The sequence below is a fragment of the Penaeus japonicus genome, unplaced genomic scaffold (assembly GCF_977035675.1).
Source record: "Penaeus japonicus unplaced genomic scaffold, GWHDUDI00000001_assembly GWHDUDI00000012, whole genome shotgun sequence".
Taxonomy (NCBI): Eukaryota; Metazoa; Arthropoda; class Malacostraca; order Decapoda; family Penaeidae; genus Penaeus; species Penaeus japonicus.
The window spans coordinates 18,087,232-18,107,231 of NW_028234414.1; the positions used below are offsets into that span (position 1 = coordinate 18,087,232).

General features: G+C 39.9%; 1 protein-coding gene across 1 annotated transcript in view; it reads right to left on the reverse strand.

The window, feature by feature from the left end:
• Window positions 1-20,000, reverse strand: part of sls (sallimus) — a 137,761-nt gene that overhangs the window by 18,406 nt on the left and 99,355 nt on the right. The window contains exon 79 of the mRNA XM_086542136.1: window positions 478-19,965. Within this exon, the coding sequence (XP_086398262.1) occupies window positions 478-19,965 (19,488 nt within the window). The remainder of the gene's footprint in view (window positions 1-477; window positions 19,966-20,000) is intronic.

Genomic DNA, 20,000 nt, shown 5'->3' on the forward strand with positions numbered 1-20,000 from the left:
ACATAAACATCATTAAATAAAGATAATAAATTAACCTCAATACTACACATAAACCAAAGAAGATCACCATTCATAAAATAAGTGTATACAGTATAAGCGCAACTTAAGGATAGACAAGGAAGCGCAGCATAGAAATGGTAAAGCATGACTGACATCCTTTATAATGGCAGGATGGTCAGATGGTACCTAAGGAAGTCCACGTTGTTTACCAAGACAAGGCCTTGATTGAATATTTGGTAAACAAGGAGTTCGTGGTCCTTAGACATAAGCCCCAGTTGTAAAGTGATGATAAATATTGCCATAAATATGCATTTTAAAAACAGTAGTGTGTTATGCAGTTGTTAGAAAACCGTCTATAAAAGTGGAAGTTGCATTTGCAAATTAAAAAGAAAGTAACAGACTTAGAAAAAAAAGAAATTGGGATTAATCGGAGAGTAAGTATATTATGAGCGATAAGAGTTCTTCAGGATATCTAACCTTGGGTGAAGAGAGGAGGTTGTTTGGGTAGGGGAGGGAGCTTGATCTTTTGAGTAGTTTCAATTTCCTCTGTTAACCTCGGCTTTTGTTTCCTCGGTAAGCCGAAGGTGAACTCACCCTCAACATCTTCAAACTTTTCAATATCTTCCTCGGTGACATCTGGTTCCCGAGCTCTTATCTTAAAGGTTTCCTGTACGTCTTCCCCAATTTCATACTCTGGGTACTCTGGCTCTTTCCTAAGCTTTACACCTACCTCAACTTCCTCTTCTTCTTCTACTACATACTTCTTCTTTCTTGGAAGTTTCAACTGGAAGGATTCTTGGATTTCTTCAGGGGATTTTGGTTCCTTAAGAGTAACTTGAGCATCAGTTTCATCATCTTTCTTAACAATCCTTTTCTTTTTAATGGTTACTTTCTCTTCACCTTCATCTCTCACAATCACCTTTTTCTTGGGTTTTCTAAATGGAACAGTCTCCTCAGCAATTTCAGATTCATCATCAATCAACTGATGCATTATTTCAACTTCATCTAACTCTTGGTAAATTATTTCAGGTTCCTCATCAGATTCCTGGATCATCATTTTGGATTCAATAGTCTCTTCAGTCACAGAGTATTTCTTTTTTGGCCGTTTCATTTTGATGCTTACGTCTTCTGTTGTTTCCTCCTGAGTAAAGTCCTCGCCTTCCCTAAGCTTCATTTCAACCTCTTGAGAGATCTCCTGAGTCTCTCTCACAAATGGTTTTTCCTTTCTCTTCAGAACAACAGATTCGCTTACTTCTTCTGGTTCCTCTTCTTTGTCCCTTGGTTTTTTAAGAGTCACTGCCTCACTTATTTCCTCTGTTACAAATGGCTTCTTCTTCTTTGGTTTCATTTTGATACTAACTTCCTCAGTTATTTCCTCAGCAACAGTTGGTTCTGGTGATTCTTCCTTCATTACAAATTCTTCAGACACATCATCCGGCTTCTTAGATTTTGGCCTCTTAACCTTGAATTCCTCTGTAATTTCTTCAGCTGGCTCCTCTGTTTTTCTAGGCTTCTGTACAACAAATTCCTCTGAAATTTCCTCCTTGACAATGGCCTTCCTTTTGGGTTTTCGTATAATCTGAACATCCTCAACATCCTCCTCCTGTACTTCTTCAGATGGCTCTTGCTCCTTGATTATTGTAATTTCTTCTGTTATTTCCTCTGTATGTTTTTCTGGTTTCTTCTTTTTAGGTTTGAATTTAATGTGCACATCTTCAGTCACTTCCTCAGTTACTTTTTCTATGGGCTCGTCTTTCTTTATTGTGAGTTCTTCTGATACATCCTCAAACTTCTCTGGTTGCTTAGGTTTCATCTTAATAAGCACATCTTCAGTTACTTCTTCCACCTTTTCTTGAGGCTTTCTCTTGATTGTCACCTCTTCAGAGATTTCCTCATACTCAGTCTTCGGTTTCTTTTTAGGTTTCAGTTTGAACTGAACCTCTTCAGTGATCTCTTCACTAACTTTTTCCTCAGGTTGCTCTGCAGTTCTCTTAATTGTTACTTCTTCTGTAATGTCCTCACTTTTCCTTTCTGGTCTTTTCTTTGGCTTCATTTTGATTTTTACATCTTCTGTGACTTCTTCCACAATCTTCTCTTCAGGTTTCTCCTCTGGTTTCTTCAATGTTACTTCTTCAGAGATCTCCTCAGTCTTGAATTCAGGCTTTTTCTTTGGTTTCATCTTAATCTGTACCTCTTCTGTGACTTCCTCAACGACCTTTTCTTCAGGCTTCTTCAGTGTCACTTCTTCAGAGATCTCCTCAGTCTTGAATTCAGGCTTTTTCTTTGGCTTCATCTTAATCTGTACCTCTTCTGTGACTTCCTCAACGACCTTTTCTTCAGGCTTCTTCAGTGTCACTTCTTCAGAGATCTCCTCAGTCTTGAATTCAGGCTTTTTCTTTGGCTTCATCTTAATCTGTACCTCTTCTGTGACTTCCTCAACGACCTTTTCTTCAGGCTTCTCTTCAGGCTTCTTCAGTGTCACTTCTTCAGAGATCTCCTCAGTCTTGAATTCAGGCTTCTTCTTTGGCTTCATCTTAATCTGTACCTCTTCTGTGACTTCCTCAACGACCTTTTCTTCAGGCTTCTTCAGTGTCACTTCTTCAGAGATCTCCTCAGTCTTAAATTCAGGCTTCTTCTTTGGCTTCATCTTAATCTGTACCTCTTCTGTGACTTCCTCAACGACCTTTTCTTCAGGCTTCTCTTCAGGCTTCTTCAGTGTCACTTCTTCGGAAATCTCCTCAGTCTTAAATTCAGGCTTTTTCTTTGGCTTCATCTTAATCTGTACCTCTTCTGTGACTTCCTCAACGACCTTTTCTTCAGGCTTCTCTTCAGGCTTCTTCAGTGTCACTTCTTCGGAAATCTCCTCAGTCTTAAATTCAGGCTTTTTCTTTGGCTTCATCTTAATCTGTACCTCTTCTGTGACTTCCTCAACGACCTTTTCTTCAGGCTTCTCTTCAGGCTTCTTCAGTGTCACTTCTTCAGCAATTTCCTCAGCCTTGACCTCAGGCTTTTTCTTTGGCTTCATCTTAATCTGTACCTCTTCTGTGACTTCCTCAACGACCTTTTCTTCAGGCTTCTCTTCAGGCTTCTTCAGTGTAACTTCTTCGGAAATCTCCTCAGTCTTGACCTCAGGCTTTTTCTTTGGCTTCATCTTAATCTGTACCTCTTCTGTGACTTCCTCGACGACCTTTTCTTCAGGCTTCTTCAGTGTCACTTCTTCAGAAATCTCCTCAGTCTTGACCTCAGGCTTTTTCTTTGGCTTCATCTTAATCTGTACTTCTTCTGTGACTTCTTCAACGACCTTTTCTTCAGGCTTCTCTTCAGGCTTCTTCAGTGTCACTTCTTCAGCAATTTCCTCAGTCTTGACCTCAGGCTTTTTCTTTGGCTTCATCTTAATCTGTACCTCTTCTGTGACTTCCTCAACGACCTTTTCTTCAGGCTTCTTCAGTGTCACTTCTTCAGAAATCTCCTCAGTCTTGACCTCAGGCTTTTTCTTTGGCTTCATCTTAATCTGTACCTCTTCTGTGACTTCCTCAACGACCTTTTCTTCAGGCTTCTCCTCAGGCTTCTTCAGTGTCACTTCTTCAGCAATTTCCTCAGTCTTGACTTCAGGCTTTTTCTTTGGCTTCATCTTAATCTGTACCTCTTCTGTGACTTCCTCAACGACCTTTTCTTCAGGCTTCTCCTCAGGCTTCTTCAGTGTCACTTCTTCAGCAATTTCCTCAGTCTTGACCTCAGGCTTTTTCTTTGGCTTCATCTTTACTTGCACTTCTTCTGTGACCTCCTCAACAACCTTTTCATCAGGCTTCTTCAGTGTCACTTCTTCAGCAATTTCCTCAGTCTTGACTTCAGGCTTTTTCTTTGGCTTCATCTTAATTTGCACATCCTCTGTTACTTCTTCAGTAACCTTTTCTTCTGGTTTCTCCTCTGATTTCTTGACTGTCACTTCCTCAACTATTTCTTCAGTCTTGACTTCAGGCTTCTTCTTTGGCTTCATTTTAATTTGCACCTCTTCTGTAACTTCTTCAAGAACCTTCTCTTCGGGTTTCTTGAGTGTTACTTCTTCTGTGGCGTCTTCTAATTCAGGCTTCTTCTTTGATGTAATCTTCACTTGTACATCTTCGGTAGTTTCTTCAGTAATTTTCTCCACGGGTTTCTTAATAACTACTTCTTCAGTCTCTTCAGTCTGGACCTTTAGCTTCTTTTTTGGTTTCATTTTAATTTCTACTTCTTCAGTAACTTCTTCAATCTTCTCCTCTGGTTCACTTACTTTTTCCTTAACTGTTTCTTCCTTCTTTTCTTTCTTCAAAAGTGGAACATCTTCATCTGATTCCTCCACTACTTCAATGACCTTCTTTTCTTTCTTAGGACCTCGTAAGACAATAACATCTTCTTGATCTGCACGCTGGAGATCCTCAGTCACAGTAACCTTTGCCTTGTCTCCAATTACGTGACTCTCTGGTATGGTGTCTGGGGCAAGCTCAGATGCAACTTCTAGAACCTGAAGAGAGTCTTTCTTTGTTACCGTGACTCTTGCCTTTTCTGATTTGGGCTTTAAAGTGTCAATGTCACCTGGTGCTTCCTTTACAGAAATTTCCTGAATTGCTATTGATTCTTGAGGTGACAAAACAGATTTTGCAAGTTCTGGTTTTGGTTTTATGTTGGCCAGATCTTGTGATGCTTCCTTAACTGACACTTCTTCTATTGTTACTGATTCGTGTGGTGCAATTGTAGCCGACGCTTTCTCTGTAACTGGCTTCAGGTCTTTCATGGAACCTGGGGCATCTTTCACAGAAATTTCATGTATGCTAATGGATTCCTGTTGAGAAAGAATGGAAGTAGCTTTTTCTGTTTTGGGTTTCCTCTCTTCAATATCTCCAGATGTTTCTTTGACAGACACTTCTTCGATTGTAACAGATTCATGTGGAGAAATAACTGATGATGCTTGTTCCGTTTTGAATTTCAAATCTTTCATTGATCCAGGGGCATCTTTCACAGACACCTCATGAATAGCAATGGACTCTTGAGGTGTAAAAACAGAGGTAGCCTTTTCAGTTTTGGGCATTTTTGCAGTAATGTCTGTTGGGGCTTCTTTCACAGAAACCTCTTGAATGGCAATAGACTCTTGAGTAGAGAAAATTGAAGTTGCTGTTTCTGTTTTGGGTTTCCTGTCACTGATGTCTCCTGATGTTTCTTTGACAGACACCTCTTCAACTGTGACGGATTCATGTGGGGCAATGACAGATGATGCTTTCTCTGTTTGCAGTTTCAGATCTTTCATAGAACCTGGAGCATCTTTCACAGATACTTCATGGACAGAAATAGATTCCTGGGGAGAGAATATAGATGTAGCTACTTCTGTCTTTGGTTTTTTATCACTCAGATCTCCAGATGCTTCCTTCACAGACACTTCTTCAACTGTAAGAGACTCATGAGGAGAAAGAACAGATGAAGCTTGTTCTGTCTTGAATTTTAAGTCTTTAAGGGTTCCTGGAGCATCCTTCACAGAGACTTCATGAACAGCAATGGATTCTTGAGGAGAAAAGACAGAGGTTGCTAATCCCGTTTTGGGTTTTTCGTCACTCAGCTCCTTAGATGTTTCCTTCACTGAAACTTCTTCTATGGTAAGTGATTCATGAGGAGAAATTACAGATGAAGCCTGTTCCTTTTTCAGTTTTAGGTCTTTCATTGAGCCTGTAGTATCCTTAACAGATACTTCATGAACAGCAATGGATTCTTGAGGGGAGAATACTGAAGTAGCTTTCTCTGTCTTTGGTTTTTTATCACTCACATCTCCTGGAGCTTCCTTCACGGTTACTTCTTCTACTGTGATTGATTCATGGGGTGAAATACTAGACGTAGCTTGTTCAGTCTTTAGTTTAATGTCCGCCATAGATCCTGTAGCATCTCTAACAGATACTTCTTGGACAGCAATAGATTCCTGAGGAGAAAGAATCGATGTGGCTTTCTCTGTTTTTGGTTTTCGTTCACTGAGGTCTGCCGATGCCTCTTTTACTGATACTTCTTCTATGGTAAGTGACTCATGAGGAGATATGCTGGATGTTGCTTGTTCAGTCTTAAGTTTTAAATCTTTCATTGAACCTGGTGCATCTTTTACTGAAACTTCATGGATGGCTATAGATTCACGAGTTGACAATAGTGAAGTTGCTGTTTCGGTTTTTGGTTTTTTGTCTGTAATATCAGTAAATGTTTCCTTTACAGACACCTCTTGCACTGTGACAGATTCATGCGGAGATATGACTGAGGATGCTTGTTCAGTTCTGAATTTCAAATCTTTCAAAGAACCTGTAGCATCCTTTACTGAAACTTCATGGACCGCAATAGACTCCTGTGGAGTAAATACCGAGGTTGCTGTCTCAGAATGTGGTTTCTTATCACTGAAGTCTGCTGATTCTCCTTTTACAGATACTTCTTCCACTGTGACAGATTCATGTGGAGATATTACAGATGATGCTTGCTCTGCTTTCAGTTTGAAATCTTTCATGGATCCTGGTGCATCTTTTACTGATACTTCATGGACACTGATTGATTCTTGTGGAGAAAAGACTGAAGTAGCTTGTTCGTGCTTTAATTTCTTGTCTTTCACCTCTCCTGGAGCATCCTTCACAGATACCTCCTCTATTGTTATAGATTCATGAGGAGACATAATGGATGTTGCCATTTCTGTCTTTGGTCTTACATCCATAACTGAGCCAGGTGCCTCTTTCACAGACACCTCTTCAATTGTAATTGATTCATGAGGAGAAATGACAGATGATGCTTGTTCTGGACTTAGTTTCAAATCTTTCAAGGACCCGGGGGCATCTTTTACAGATACCTCGTGCACACTGATGGATTCCTGCTGAGATAGCACTGATAAAGCCTGCTCATGTTTAGGCTTTTTGTCTTTCACCTCACCTGGAGCATCCTTCACAGATACTTCTTGTACAGTAATAGACTCATGAGGAGAAATAACTGAAGTTGCCATTTCTGTCTTAGGTTTTGCATCTTTCATAGAACCAGGAGCTTCTTTCACAGAAACTTCTTCAACTGTAATTGATTCATGAGGAGATATAACAGATGAAGCCTGTTCTGGGCTTAGTTTCAAGTCTTTCAAGGTTCCTGGGGCATCTTTTACAGACACCTCGTGCACACTGATGGATTCCTGCTGAGATAGCACTGATAAAGCCTGCTCATGTTTTGGCTTTTTGTCCTTTACCTCTCCTGGAGCGTCCTTCACAGATACCTCTTGTACAGTGATAGACTCATGTGGAGAAATAATAGATGTTGCCATCTCTGTCTTAGGCTTTGAATCTTTCATTGAGCCAGGGGCTTCTTTCACAGAAACTTCTTCAACTGTAATTGATTCATGAGGAGATATAACAGATGAGGCTTGTTCTGGGCTTAGTTTCAAGTCTTTCAATGTTCCTGGGGCATCTTTTACAGATACCTCATGAACACTAATAGACTCTTGTTGAGATAGCACTGATAAAGCCTGCTCATGTTTTGGCTTTTTGTCCTTTACCTCTCCTGGAGCATCCTTCACAGATACCTCTTGTACAGTGATAGATTCATGGGGAGAAATTATTGATGTTGCCATTTCCCTTTTAGGCTTTGCATCTATTACTGACCCAGGAGCTTCTCTAATGGACACCTCCTCAACTGTTATTGATTCATGAGGAGAAATCTTTGCTAAAGCTTGCTCTGTACTCATTAGTAACTCTTTCAAAGATCCTGGAGCATCTTTCACTGATACCTCATGAACACTGATGGACTCCTGTGGTGTTAAAATTGAAGAAGCTTGTTCATGTTTTGGTTTTGTGTCTTTCACATCGCCTGGTGCTTCTTTAACAGATACTTCTTGAACTGTCAATGATTCGTGAGGAGAAATGATAGGTGTGGCCAGTTCTGTCTTGGGCTTTATATCTTTAATAGAACCAGGTGCTTCCTTCACTGAAACTTCTTGAACAGCAACAGAATCTTGAGTTGTAAAGATAGTCTGTGCTGTTCCTGTTTTGGGCTTCATATCCTTTATATTGCCTGAAGATTCTTTAACACTAACCTCCTGGATAGTGATGGATTCATGCTCAGCAAGAATTGATGTAGCTTGTTGACTTTTTGGCTTAACTTCAGATACTGATCCAGGGCTTTCCTTCACAGTTATCTCTTCAACTGCAATAGACTGTCGAGGGGAAAGTATAGATCTTGCAGTTTCTGTTTTGGGTCTGTGCTCCTTTACTTCTTCTGGTTCCTCTTTCACATTTACTTCTTGAACAGTAATTGAATCTTGTTGTGGAAGGATGGTCTGAGCTTTTTCCTCCACATGCTTTAACTTACGCACTTCATCAGTAGATTCATGCACTTGCGTATGAGAGACGGTTATAGATTCTGTTGGTTTAAGGACCACCTGGGCATACTGTTCATTCTTCTTAGCATGAACTACACTGTGTGGTGTTTCCTCTGTAGAAACCTCTGTGATCTGTATTGTCTCCTTCATTTCAGGAAGAATCATAGTTGCAGTTTCTGTTCTTCTCTTCTCTTCTGGTACAATGTGAGGGACTTCATCAGGAGTCACCTCTGAAATACTTACAACTTCCATATGATCCATTTTTGTTTTTGCAGACTCAGTCTTCTGAGGCTTATAATCAGGCATCTTTACAGCCATTTCATGACTAGAGATTTCAGATACAGCCACTGATGAACGCTTCTCAAATATCTTTTTTGCCTTTTCTTCTTTAGGTTTTACATGGGAAATATCACCTGTGTGTACCTCCACCTGAGTCTCCTGAACTGAAATGGACTCTTGTTGAGGAATGACTTTCTTTGCCTTATCCTCCTTGGGTTTGGCCTTTGGAAGATCTTTTGGAAGTTCGTGTACCTTAACCTCTTGAACAACAAAAGATTCCTTTTCTGAAATCACTTGTCTTGCCCTTTCTTGTGACGGAGTTCTTTGTTTTGTGGATTTAGGAGCTTCTTCTGACTGAACTTCTGAAACAATAACTGATTGTTTTTGGGACAGAATCGTTTTAGCTCTGTCTTCAGAAGGTCTGCGATGTTTTACAAAACCAGGAGCTTCAGCTGTTGATGTCTCTGACACAATAACATGTTCTTGTTTTACAACAGTAGGTTTAGCTCTTTCCTGTGAAGGTCTTCTTTCTCTTATTGAAACTGGTTTTTCCTCAGTCTTTACTTCAGAAATCATGACAGATTCACGCTTTGATACAGAAGCTGTAGCTCTTTCCTCTGTTGGTTGCTTGATTTTTATTTCTCCTGGACTTTCATGAACCTTAGTCTCCTCAACTGAAACATAATCTTGTGGCACTGCAACAGGCTGAGCCTTTTCCATTCGTGGTTTTGGAAGCTTTGATTCTTCATAATTATCTGCTATAGTAACAGATGAGACAGTAACAGTTTCGTGAGGCTTCACCACTGGGGATGCTTTACCTTCAAGCCGCACATGCTTCAGTTCAGCTGGAATTTCATCTGACTTTACTTCGGAAACTGTAACATGTTCCCTCTGATCAAACACTGCAGTTGCTTTTTGTTCTGTAGTTTTTTCAAGAGCGACACTAGATGATGATTCTCTTAAATCGGCTTCATGAACACGAATGCTTTGTTGAGTTGTTTGGACAGTCTTTGCTGTTGCTGGTATCGGCATAGCAACTTTGCCCATTGCCTCTGCTTGATTATAAGCAGAAACTTGCATAACAGAAATAGTTTGCTGCGTATCTAGAAGACGATGAGCCTGCATAGTCTGCGGTGCTGCTTTAGTTGCTGTTTCCTCAATTGTTTCAATAACAACTTCTTCGGAACCTGAGACATGTGCAGCTGGCTCCACTACCACCTTGCCTGAGGCATGAATGGGTTGTTCTTGTTTTAATATGCCTGTAAGTATATTAGGTTGTTGCTGAGTCACTAATTTTGAAGTGTATGGTGTAAATTCAAGTTTTGCATGGGTAGTACCTGTAGTGTCAAATGTAGGGATAATCCCTTCCTGCTCTGCTACCTCAGGATGGTTAACATGAGCAAGGTGAAGGGGAGTGATTACTGGTTTGGCTTCAACATTATGCACTGATGGTAAATCTTTTATATCATAATTTTGTTCCTTTGTTTCTGCACTAATTTCCATAACTGACACAGACTGCATTTCCTCTATATTTGGCAATGCTTTCTTTTCTTCTGGTTTCACTTCTTTTAACACTTTCCCTGCCTCACTCACTTCATGCTGTATAACTTCCGCAACTTGTTGTGGATTTATGGTCATTTTCGCAGTTTTACCTTCCATTTTCCCTGCATCTTCCATTTTCTGGATGCTTTCAGATAATTCAACATTTGTAGAAATGGCAACTACATGGCCAGGGGCACGATTTACTACACCAGTTGATTCCTCAGGCTTACTTAGTTTAAAGGCCCCTTCCGATTCATGAACCCTCACTTCCTGCACCTGAACTGTATCTTGTGGGATGACTTGACTTTTAGCTTTGCTTTTCGGAGTTTCTTTCTCATCTCTATCTGTAATAGGGGACTCGGCTCTTGTTTCTGTTACTTGAACTGACTCATGTCCCGGGGTACACGATTCCTTTGGCGCAGCAGAGAGTGGTTTTGGCTGGCTATAATCCTGTTCTTTCTGGTGCACAAATGGCTCACTAACGGCGGTAGCATGATGAGGGATATGACTAGTCTTAGCTTGTTCTTCATTAATCTTATCTATATCTAGCTTATGTATATTAGTTTCTGCACTGATTTCAGATACAGTTAGCGAATGCAAAGGCTGTGTGATATCAGACTTCAGTGAAATTGTTGATGGCTTCTTAATTTCAAGAGTTCCCTCTTTTTCTTTAGATTCCATTTCAGACACAGCAATAGCTTTCTGAGGTATGATATCTGGCCTTGCCTGTGCATTCTCTGGCTTGATATCTTTAAAATCTTTCACTGGTGATTCTGCTCTAGTTTCACTTACTTGAATGGGAACTTTTTCACTCTCATATTCTACATTCGCAAGATCTTCAATTGGTTTTTCTTCTTTATACACACCTTCTTTCTCACTAATACCTACAGATGTAGAAGAAGCAATCTGGTGAGCAGTAAGAGACACTGAAGCTGATTGCGATGGCAACATTTTCTGCTGAGCTAGAGCAGACAAGCTTGAATCTGTATGAGTCTCTTGTACAACTAATGGGATATTTGGTGCTTGGGTCTGACTAGGCAAACAAATAGTAGGAAATTTGTCTGCTTCATGTACTCCTTCCTTTTCATGCCAAAGAACCTCCGAGACTGATGCAGTTTTTGATGGAATTAAAGATCCCATTCCTTCTTCTGCTTTTGGCTTGGGAGCAACTGGAAGTTCCCCAGTCAGAGACTGTGGATGTGTTTCAAGTACAGTAATAGCTTCTCCTGTACTCATGATTCCTTCTGCCTTCTGTGCTTCTGGTTTTTCATCTTCATGCCATCCCTCACACTCATTTATTAGAACACCAGATGAAAGAGCAACCTTAGCTGCATGAGTAAGTTCTATTTTTGCACTTTCTTTTTCAGGCGCTGTTTTAGGAACTACCTCACCAATAGTTTCCTCACTTTCCACTTCAGTGATGAGAAGAGGTTCAAGCCCTCCATTTATTTTAGATTTTAAATGCAATTCAACTGGTTTCTTCTCTGTAAGGGACTCTTCTTTTTCATGCATTCCAGTCTCGGTGATAGTTATTGCCTTTTGTTCTTCAAAACTTTTGGTTGCTTCTTTAGATTTTGGTTTATCAGGAACATCAAAGTCTGTAACAGAAGATGATGCACAAACTTCCTCTGTAATAATAGGCTGCATACCTTCCACCAAATGTGTTTTAGCAGTAGTTGTTGGATATTTAGAAGGATTATATTTTTCTTCAGCCTGGGCTGCATGGACTTCCATAACAGATGCAGCATGGAAGCTCTTTAGATCTACAGATGCTGATTCTTCTTTTGGAATACTAGTTGTGAAATCTTGAATACTGTCTTGAATAGTACTTTGAGTTATTTCCAGTGGAAGATGACCAGGAATTTGCTCTTCTGTTGCTGTATGAGAATACCTTGGGAATTCTTTGAATTCTTCTTCCTTAAAACTAACAGATACTTCTGAAACTTTCACAGATTTCTGAGGGATAACAGATGCACTTGCCATATCTGTTAAAGGTTTCGTTTCTTTCAATTCCCTTAATGGGGATTGAGCCTTTGTTTCTTGTATTTCAAGTGAATGTTCACTGCATTCAACTTTACCTTGAATAACCAGGTCTGCAGGCTTGCTAGGCTGGAAGTCCTTTTCTTTTTGGTGAGTTTGAGATTCAAGAATTTCAAGTGCCTTTTGAGGAATAAAGGTTGTTTTTGCTTTTCCTGTTTGCAATATAGGTTTGCTTAGAATATCCACAGGAGACTGAACATCAGTGTCAGCAACCATGACAGAATGGAAAGTGTTAATATCTAACTTGTCTGCTTGTGCTTCCACTGGCTTCCGGATCTTTAAGGGAGCTTCACTCTCTTGGACATCTGATGCAGAAACGACCAGAGATGATTTCTTAGAATGAATAAGAGATGCATGATGTTCTATTTTGGCTTCCTTTGGAAGTTCTCTTATGGGAGATTCTGCCTTTGTTTCTGAAATAGCGATAGCTTCTTGTCTACCATCCATTTGTGTTGCCTGTGCTTCAAGTGGCTTTTCAGGCATATATTCTTTAAATGAATCATGTTGCTGTGTTTCCATGATATTAACCGACATTTTTTCCAGGATGGATGCTCGTGCTGTTTGCTCCTTGTCAATGCGAGACTTCCATGATGCAGCATCTTCCTGGACATCGTGACCCTGTATGGTAAGGGCTTCTAGTGGATTCATTTCTGTCATTTTCCCTTGTTGTTGTAATGGTGCTTGTTCGGAAAGAATGCCCTCTTTGTCTGCTTTAAAGATTTCAGAAATTTGGATATACTTTTGTTCTAATATGTTAGGCTTTGCCTGTTCCAGTTTTTCTGCATGCTTTTCCCATTGAACAGTATCCTCCTCCAGTTTTGGTTCTGCAATGATCACAGCTTCTAATTGTTTAGTAACTGTTGTCTGTTTTGTTGTTGCTTGCTTAGGAGATTTAGATTCATACTGTTCTTCTGCATCATGCACTACAATTTCTTCAACTTGAGGAGCATTTTGTCCGGACATACCGCATTTAAGGCTTTCAAATATTTGCTTTTCCCTCTTCAGGTCTGAAATACTTTCATGAGGAATTTGCTCTGTTATTTGAAGTGTTTGCTTGGTATCTTGTTCCATAACTGTTGCCTTTTGTGTATGTTTGACTAAGTCTGATAGCTGAGAAATAGTCTCCTCACTTCTGTGATCTGTTGTGGTAAGTGCTTCTAATGGCTCTAGCATACCTGTGGCTGTCTGTACAGCTGTCTTTTCAGTTTCAAATTGTGTGCCACCTTCTTTGGCATAAACTTCTGTAACAGAAAGTGAGTCATGTTCCATGACCATTAACTTATGCTGAGCTAAATCAGCCGTTACTCTTGGAGGCCTCTTCAGAGGTGAAGGTTGTTCTTCAGGAAGCCTTTCAGTAACTGTCAAAGAATCTTTTAGATCCTTGGTTACAGTGGCTCTTGCTTCCTCTCCCTTTTCACTCTGGAAAGTTTCACAAGAATCTACAGTTTTAGTATCAGTTACTTGCAGTGGTTCTGAAGAAACTAATTCGGGTCTGATGCTTTCAGTTTTCAATGGCATCTTTTCCCCTCTTCTCCAAGGAGTTGGTTGTTCTTCTGGAATCTTTTCAGTTATAGTTAGTGAGTCCCTTAGATCCTCAGTTATTGTAGCTTTTACTCGCTCACTCTTTTCTGGTTGAAGCTGTATGTAGGTATCTTCAACTTTAGTGTCAGTAACCTGGAGAGATTCAGAGGAAACTAACTCAGGCTTTATGCTCTCAGTTTTAAATGGAACTTTCTCACCCCTTCTCCAAGGCATTGGTTGTTCTTCTGCAATCTTTTCTGTCACGGTCAGTGAGTCCCTCAAATCTTCTGATATTGTGGCTTTTACTGGCTCACCTTTCTCTGGCTTAAGGTTTACATAACTATCTTCAACTTTAGTATCAGTAACTTGAAGAGATACTGAAGAAACCAACTCAGGTGTTATGCTTTCAGTCTTAAAGGGAATTTTCTCACCCTTTTGCCATGCTAGTGGTTGTTCTTCAGGGATTTTTTCTGTCACAGTTAAAGAGTCTTTTAAATCTTCAGTAACTGTTGCCTTTGCTTTTGTCGCTTTCTCTGGCTGTAGATGTACATAGCTGTCTTCAACTTTTGTATCAGTAACTTGGAGAGGTTCAGAGGACACCAACTCAGGCTTTATGCTCTCAGTCTTAAAGGGAATTTTCTCACCTCTTTGCCATGTCATTGGCTCTTCTTGAGGGATCTTTTCTGTCACAGTCAAAGAATCTTTTAGTGTTTCTGTGACCGTTGCCTTTACTTGTTCTCCTCTTTCGGGTTTTAGGGCAACATATGTATCTTCAGCTTTAGTGTCAGTAATTTGAAGTGATTCTAAAGAAACTAGTTCTGGTTTGATATTTTCGGTCCTGAATGGTATCCTCTCCCCTCTTCTCCAGGGCATAGGCTGCTCTTCAGGGATCTTTTCTGTAACCGTAACTGAATCCTTAAGCTCTTCAGTGATGGTAGCAGTAACTTTTTCTCCCCTCTCTGTCTGTAAGGTACTGTAAGTATCTTCCGTTTTTGTGTCAGTGACTTGTATAGATTCAGATGCCACAACATCTGGTGTAATACTGATCTGCTTTTTCAAATGAATTTTTTCTCCACGATTCCATGGGGCAGGCTGTTCTTCACTCAGGTTTTCAGTCACTGTCACTGAATCCTTTACATCTTCTGTAATAAGTGCTTTTGCCTGTTCAGGCTTTGGTTCACGTCTTTCAAACATAGATGTTTGTTCAAGCAATATCTCATCTGTCCCTGTAGTTTCCTCTTTAATTGTTATCCTTTTCTCTATTTCTGTAGATTCTATGGAAGGCACAAGAGTGGGTTTTATATTAGTAGAGTCCTGTTCCTGTTGAGTATCATGTTCATGTACAATAACGTGTTTGTGAATTGGTTGGGTCATTGGTGAGACAGTAGACACAGAAAGTGCTGTAGGGGAAATGGGTGTTTCAGAGGCAGTTATGTCCGTGAACTCCACAGTTTCAGATTTGTGCTGATTTTTCTCTGGAGCCGTTGGTGTTTGTGTGTATGTATGTTCATCATCCTCTTCTACTAGAATTGTCTGTGACTTTGTAGACCTTGAAGGAGATGGACCTATAAATGTAAGTGTTTCTGATACTGAAGCCCTGTTATATTCAACTTTTGATTGTACAGCTTTACATGTTAATGTTTGTGGGATTGGCTCAAGTTTACATTCTGGGAACATCTCTGATAGGTCTTTTTCTTGTGTTTTGGTGTGAGTCTCTTCTTCTGTTTCAGTTGCTGCAAGTGGAACTATGTCCACATCAGATGGAGCTGAGATGTCGATTAAAGAACCACGGTGGGTGCTTGGGAAAGTTATTTTGCATTCAGTGGCAGGACTTTCAATTTCTTCTTCAATCTCAGCAATTTCCAACTGAGGCAAATCTGACTGTTCTCTATCCTCCTTACTTTCTATTACTGTTATATGTTGATCTGTTCTTGTTACTTTTAAAGAAGGCAAATCTGAAAATAAGGTTGGGAAAGTAGCCTTTGCAAAGCTCAATGAAGGCTCATCCTCTACTAAGGTTTGAGCAAAATCTGGTTTAAACTCTTCTACAAAGTCTTCAGTAGTTTCACCCATTACTTTGCCTAATTTTGGCTTCTGGGTCTCTTCTTGCTCACTTATCTCCTCGGTATAGATTGTTGTTTTCTCTTGCCACTCTTTTCCAGAGGTAACCTTATGTGTAGGTGCAATACGGAAATCAACCGAGGACTCAAATTCTTCTCTTGGCTCTATTTGTTTGCCAAGGGTATTGAGCTTTGTTTCCTCTCTAACTCTTCCACCTTCTACACCAATGCCAACCATGACTTCATGAGTCAGCCCTTCTTCGTCATATGTTCTATTAGACGGCTGTTTAATTGTCCTCAGAGATATTTGCTGCACTGTTGTTTCTTGGATATCAGAAGCATCCACCGGTGTTCTGTCAACATCTACAGACTCACTGCTAATTGTCCTAGTCTCTTTAACTGTTGTATCCTCCCGTTTATCAGGTGTGAAAGTAATGGTTGATTTCATTGACTCTTGCAAATCTTCCCCCCACTTAGTGTGTTGTGTTTCAGGTACATGTTTGGTTTGTTGTATGTCTTGCTGTACTTCTACATCTTCAGTCTCCACTTCAGATGTAGAGGATGGGCTTGGTATCATGCCTGTGTGGGATGGGATAGAGGGCATGGTTAAAGGAGTATCTGGGAGTGAAGTTGCTTCCTTTGAAGTAGGATAATGTGTAGTTGGTGTGGATGCTGGCATCACTGTAACAGGTGAGACAGTGCCATAAGTAAGTTCAAAATCATCCTGTGTATGTGTAACTTCAGTTGCATGAGTTCTTTGTAAATGTGGGAAGATAACTTCTGTTGTTTTGTGTGTTCCATCAGTAACAGAAACTCCTGGATATCGTGTGATAAGTCCCATTTCAGAGACAATATTTATTGGTTGTATGCTAGCAACTCCTAAATCAGGAACATGCAGTACTGTAGCATGAACTGTTTCTGGAGTAAGTGTTCTGAATCCCTCTACAGTGTTATATTCCAGGATCTGTGTAAATGGATAATGAACTTTTTGTCCCTGTGCTGTGACTAAAGTTAGTGGTATCATTGTGATAAATTCCAGTTCAGGAATTTGTGTTATTTTTGCCGTTATTTCTTCTGGAATAGTTGAAACTAAATCCTCAACAGTGTGATGTTCCAGGAATGATGTAGAAGGGTGGTGAATCTTGTGTCCAGTATGTGCTATAAAAGTTAATTGTTCTGTAAAAGCAAACTCCAGGTTAGGAATAACTGATTCTGTAGCACAGACTTCCTCTGGAGCAGATTTTTCAATAACTTTTGCTGTTTCATTGTATTCCAGAGTAGATGTAGTTGGATAGTGGATTTTGTATCCTGCCTCAGACACAAGTGTCATAGGTAATGTTGTGGCATATTCCAGTAGAGGAAGATGCAGTATTGTAGCATGCACTTTTTCCAGAATAGGTGTTGTGAAAATTTCTGATATTTCATCATGTTCTGTGGAATATGTTGGATAATGAAGTTTTTGCCCTGATTCAGAAACGAGTGTCATGGGTAATGTTGTAGCATATTTCAATTCAGGAATTATTAACTGTTTAGCATGGGCTTTTTCATAACTAGGTTTTGTGAAAATTTCTGCCAAATCCCCATAATCAGTTATGGATGTTGTTGGATAACAAACTTTGTGACCTGCCTCAGACACAAGTGATACAGGTAGTACTGTTGCATATTCCAGTCCAGGAATATAAAGTGTTTTAGCACTTGCTTCTTTCATAGATGGTGCTATGAAAACCTCTGTTATTTCGTCTCGATCAAAAGTAGAAGCTGTTGGATAATGAATCCGATGGCCAGCCTCAGAGACAAGAGTCATTGGTAATATTGAAGCAAATTCTAATGCAGGAATATGCAGTGACTTAGCATGTTGCTTTTCATCACAAAATGCTGTTAAGTCTTCTGCAGTATCATTGAATTCAAGGAGAGATGTAAATGGATAATGAGTTTTGTGTCCGGCCTCAGATACAACTGTTAAAGGCAATATTGTGGCATATTCCAAATCGGGAATGTGCATTACCTTAACATGTGTTTCTTCTACAGTAAATGGTGTGAAAGTTCCTGCCATGCTATCAAGTTCAGAAATACTAATGGATGGATGGTGAACTTTGTGGCCAGCCTCAGACACAAGTGTCATAGGCAACATGGTTGCAAATTCCAAATCAGGAACCTGCAGTGTCATTGCATTACCTTCTTCTACCTTTGGTGTTATGAAATCCTCTGTCAGTTCATCAAGGCTATACACAGAGGTAGATGGATGGTGAACTTTGTGCCCTGCCTCAGAGACAATGGTCAGTGGCAGTGTAGAGGCAAATTTAAGATCAGGTACAACACGTGTTATAGCATGAGCAATATTCGTGGTGGGAGTGTTGAAATCTTCAACTTTTGTGTCAGGTTCCAGGAGAGATGGTGATGAGTGTCTGATTATGAAGCTAGCTTCAGAGACGAATGGCATGGGTTGGGTAGATGCAGTTTCTAATTCAGGAACAAACTGTGTGGTAGCATGCTGTTTGTCTGGAATAGGTGCAATGGTTATGTCAGTAACTGTACCATGATCTGTAGCAGAAACTGAAGGGTATCCTATTGTTTGGTCAGAATGAGACACTAAAGTTAATACTTCACTTGTTGCAAAATATAGTTCTTCTGCAACAAATAGTTCTTCAGCATGCATTGTGGCTGGGACAAAGGGATGGAAATCATGTAGTGTGTCGTATTCCAAAATGGATATTGATGCAGAGTTTATGTGATGTCCTGTATTGGAAACCATGCTAATAGGTTGTGTAACAGCAATTTTAAGATTGGGTTCAAATGTTGTAAGGGCAGTAGTGGCTTCTGGAACAGCTACTCTGATGTCTTCAGCAAGTGTGTCATGTTCTATAGCTAGAATAGATGAATAGTTAACTTGATGTCCTGCTTCATACACAGCTGCCATTGGTTGTGTAACAGCAAAGTTAAGATCAGAAACATGTGCTCCAGCGAAACAGGCTTCTACAATTAGTGAACTCAAATCTGGGACAGGTTTGTCATATTCAGTGACAGAAGTATATGGATAGTTAATTTTTTGTCCAGTTTCAGACACAAGAACTATTGGCTCACTCGCAGCATATCTAAGGTCAGGAATAACTTGAATGTTGGCAAAAGTAGGTTCTACAGTCGGTGGTATAAAGTCTATTGAATATTCATCATATTGACATATAGCTGTAAAGGGATGGTGAATTTTCAATCCTGATTGAGTCACAAGGGTCATAGATTGTGTAGAAGCAGTTTCAAAATCAGGAACAAATTGCATCCGAGCAAATATGGTTCCTGTGTCAGATGAAGTAAAATCTGTAACTTGAGTGTCAATTGTATCTTCTATGATAGAAACGGATGGGTAGTTGATTCCTTGCCCTATTTCAGGTTCAGGTATAATATGTAATGTAGTAGCATATTCCAGATTTGGAATAAAACAGGGTGATGCCTGAACTGTTTTTGGAATTGATGGACTAAGGTCCTCAATTATATTATCACTTTCTATGGTAGAAATTGAAGGAAAGTGAACAGTGTGCCCAGTTTCTGATATGAGTAATCCTAATAAGCAAGTGGATTTCTCCAACTCAGGAATAACTTGTGATGTTGCGTGGAGTTTTTCTGGTATGCAAGTGTCAAAAGTTTTTACTATAGTGTCTTCTCCTAAGACAGATGTGGATGGGTATCTGATTATAAGACCTTCTTCAGATATTACTGTTTTTGCTGTCACACTCTGCAAGTTTGGAACAACTTGCATGTTAGCATGGATTTTCTTTGGAAGTGGTGTGAGTATTTCTGTAGCTGTATGGTATGTTTCTGTTTCCAATAAAGTAGGGTAAATTATTTTAAAGCCTGTCTCAGATACCAGTACTAAGGGCTTAAAAGTTGCAGAAACTAACTGGTCTTCATATATATTGATCTCTGCAGAAGCCATCTCTGGAAGCCATTCAAGAGACATAGGTGATGTCTCAAAGAATTCAAACCCAGGTTCACTCTGGGATTCTGAGTAAAGTAATCCTGACAAACCCAAATCATATGGGTGAGAATAATCAGTATCTGAGACTGGGTTAACATATATGTGTTCCTGAGGATGTGTGATATGTTCTTGTGTAGTAGTTGCATCAGTTCCTTGGTCTGTGATTGAAGTTGTTGTGGTGTCTATGGTAGAGGGTTTATTCACTTCTGGAAAAGTGCAATGTATAGGTCAGTCTAAACGA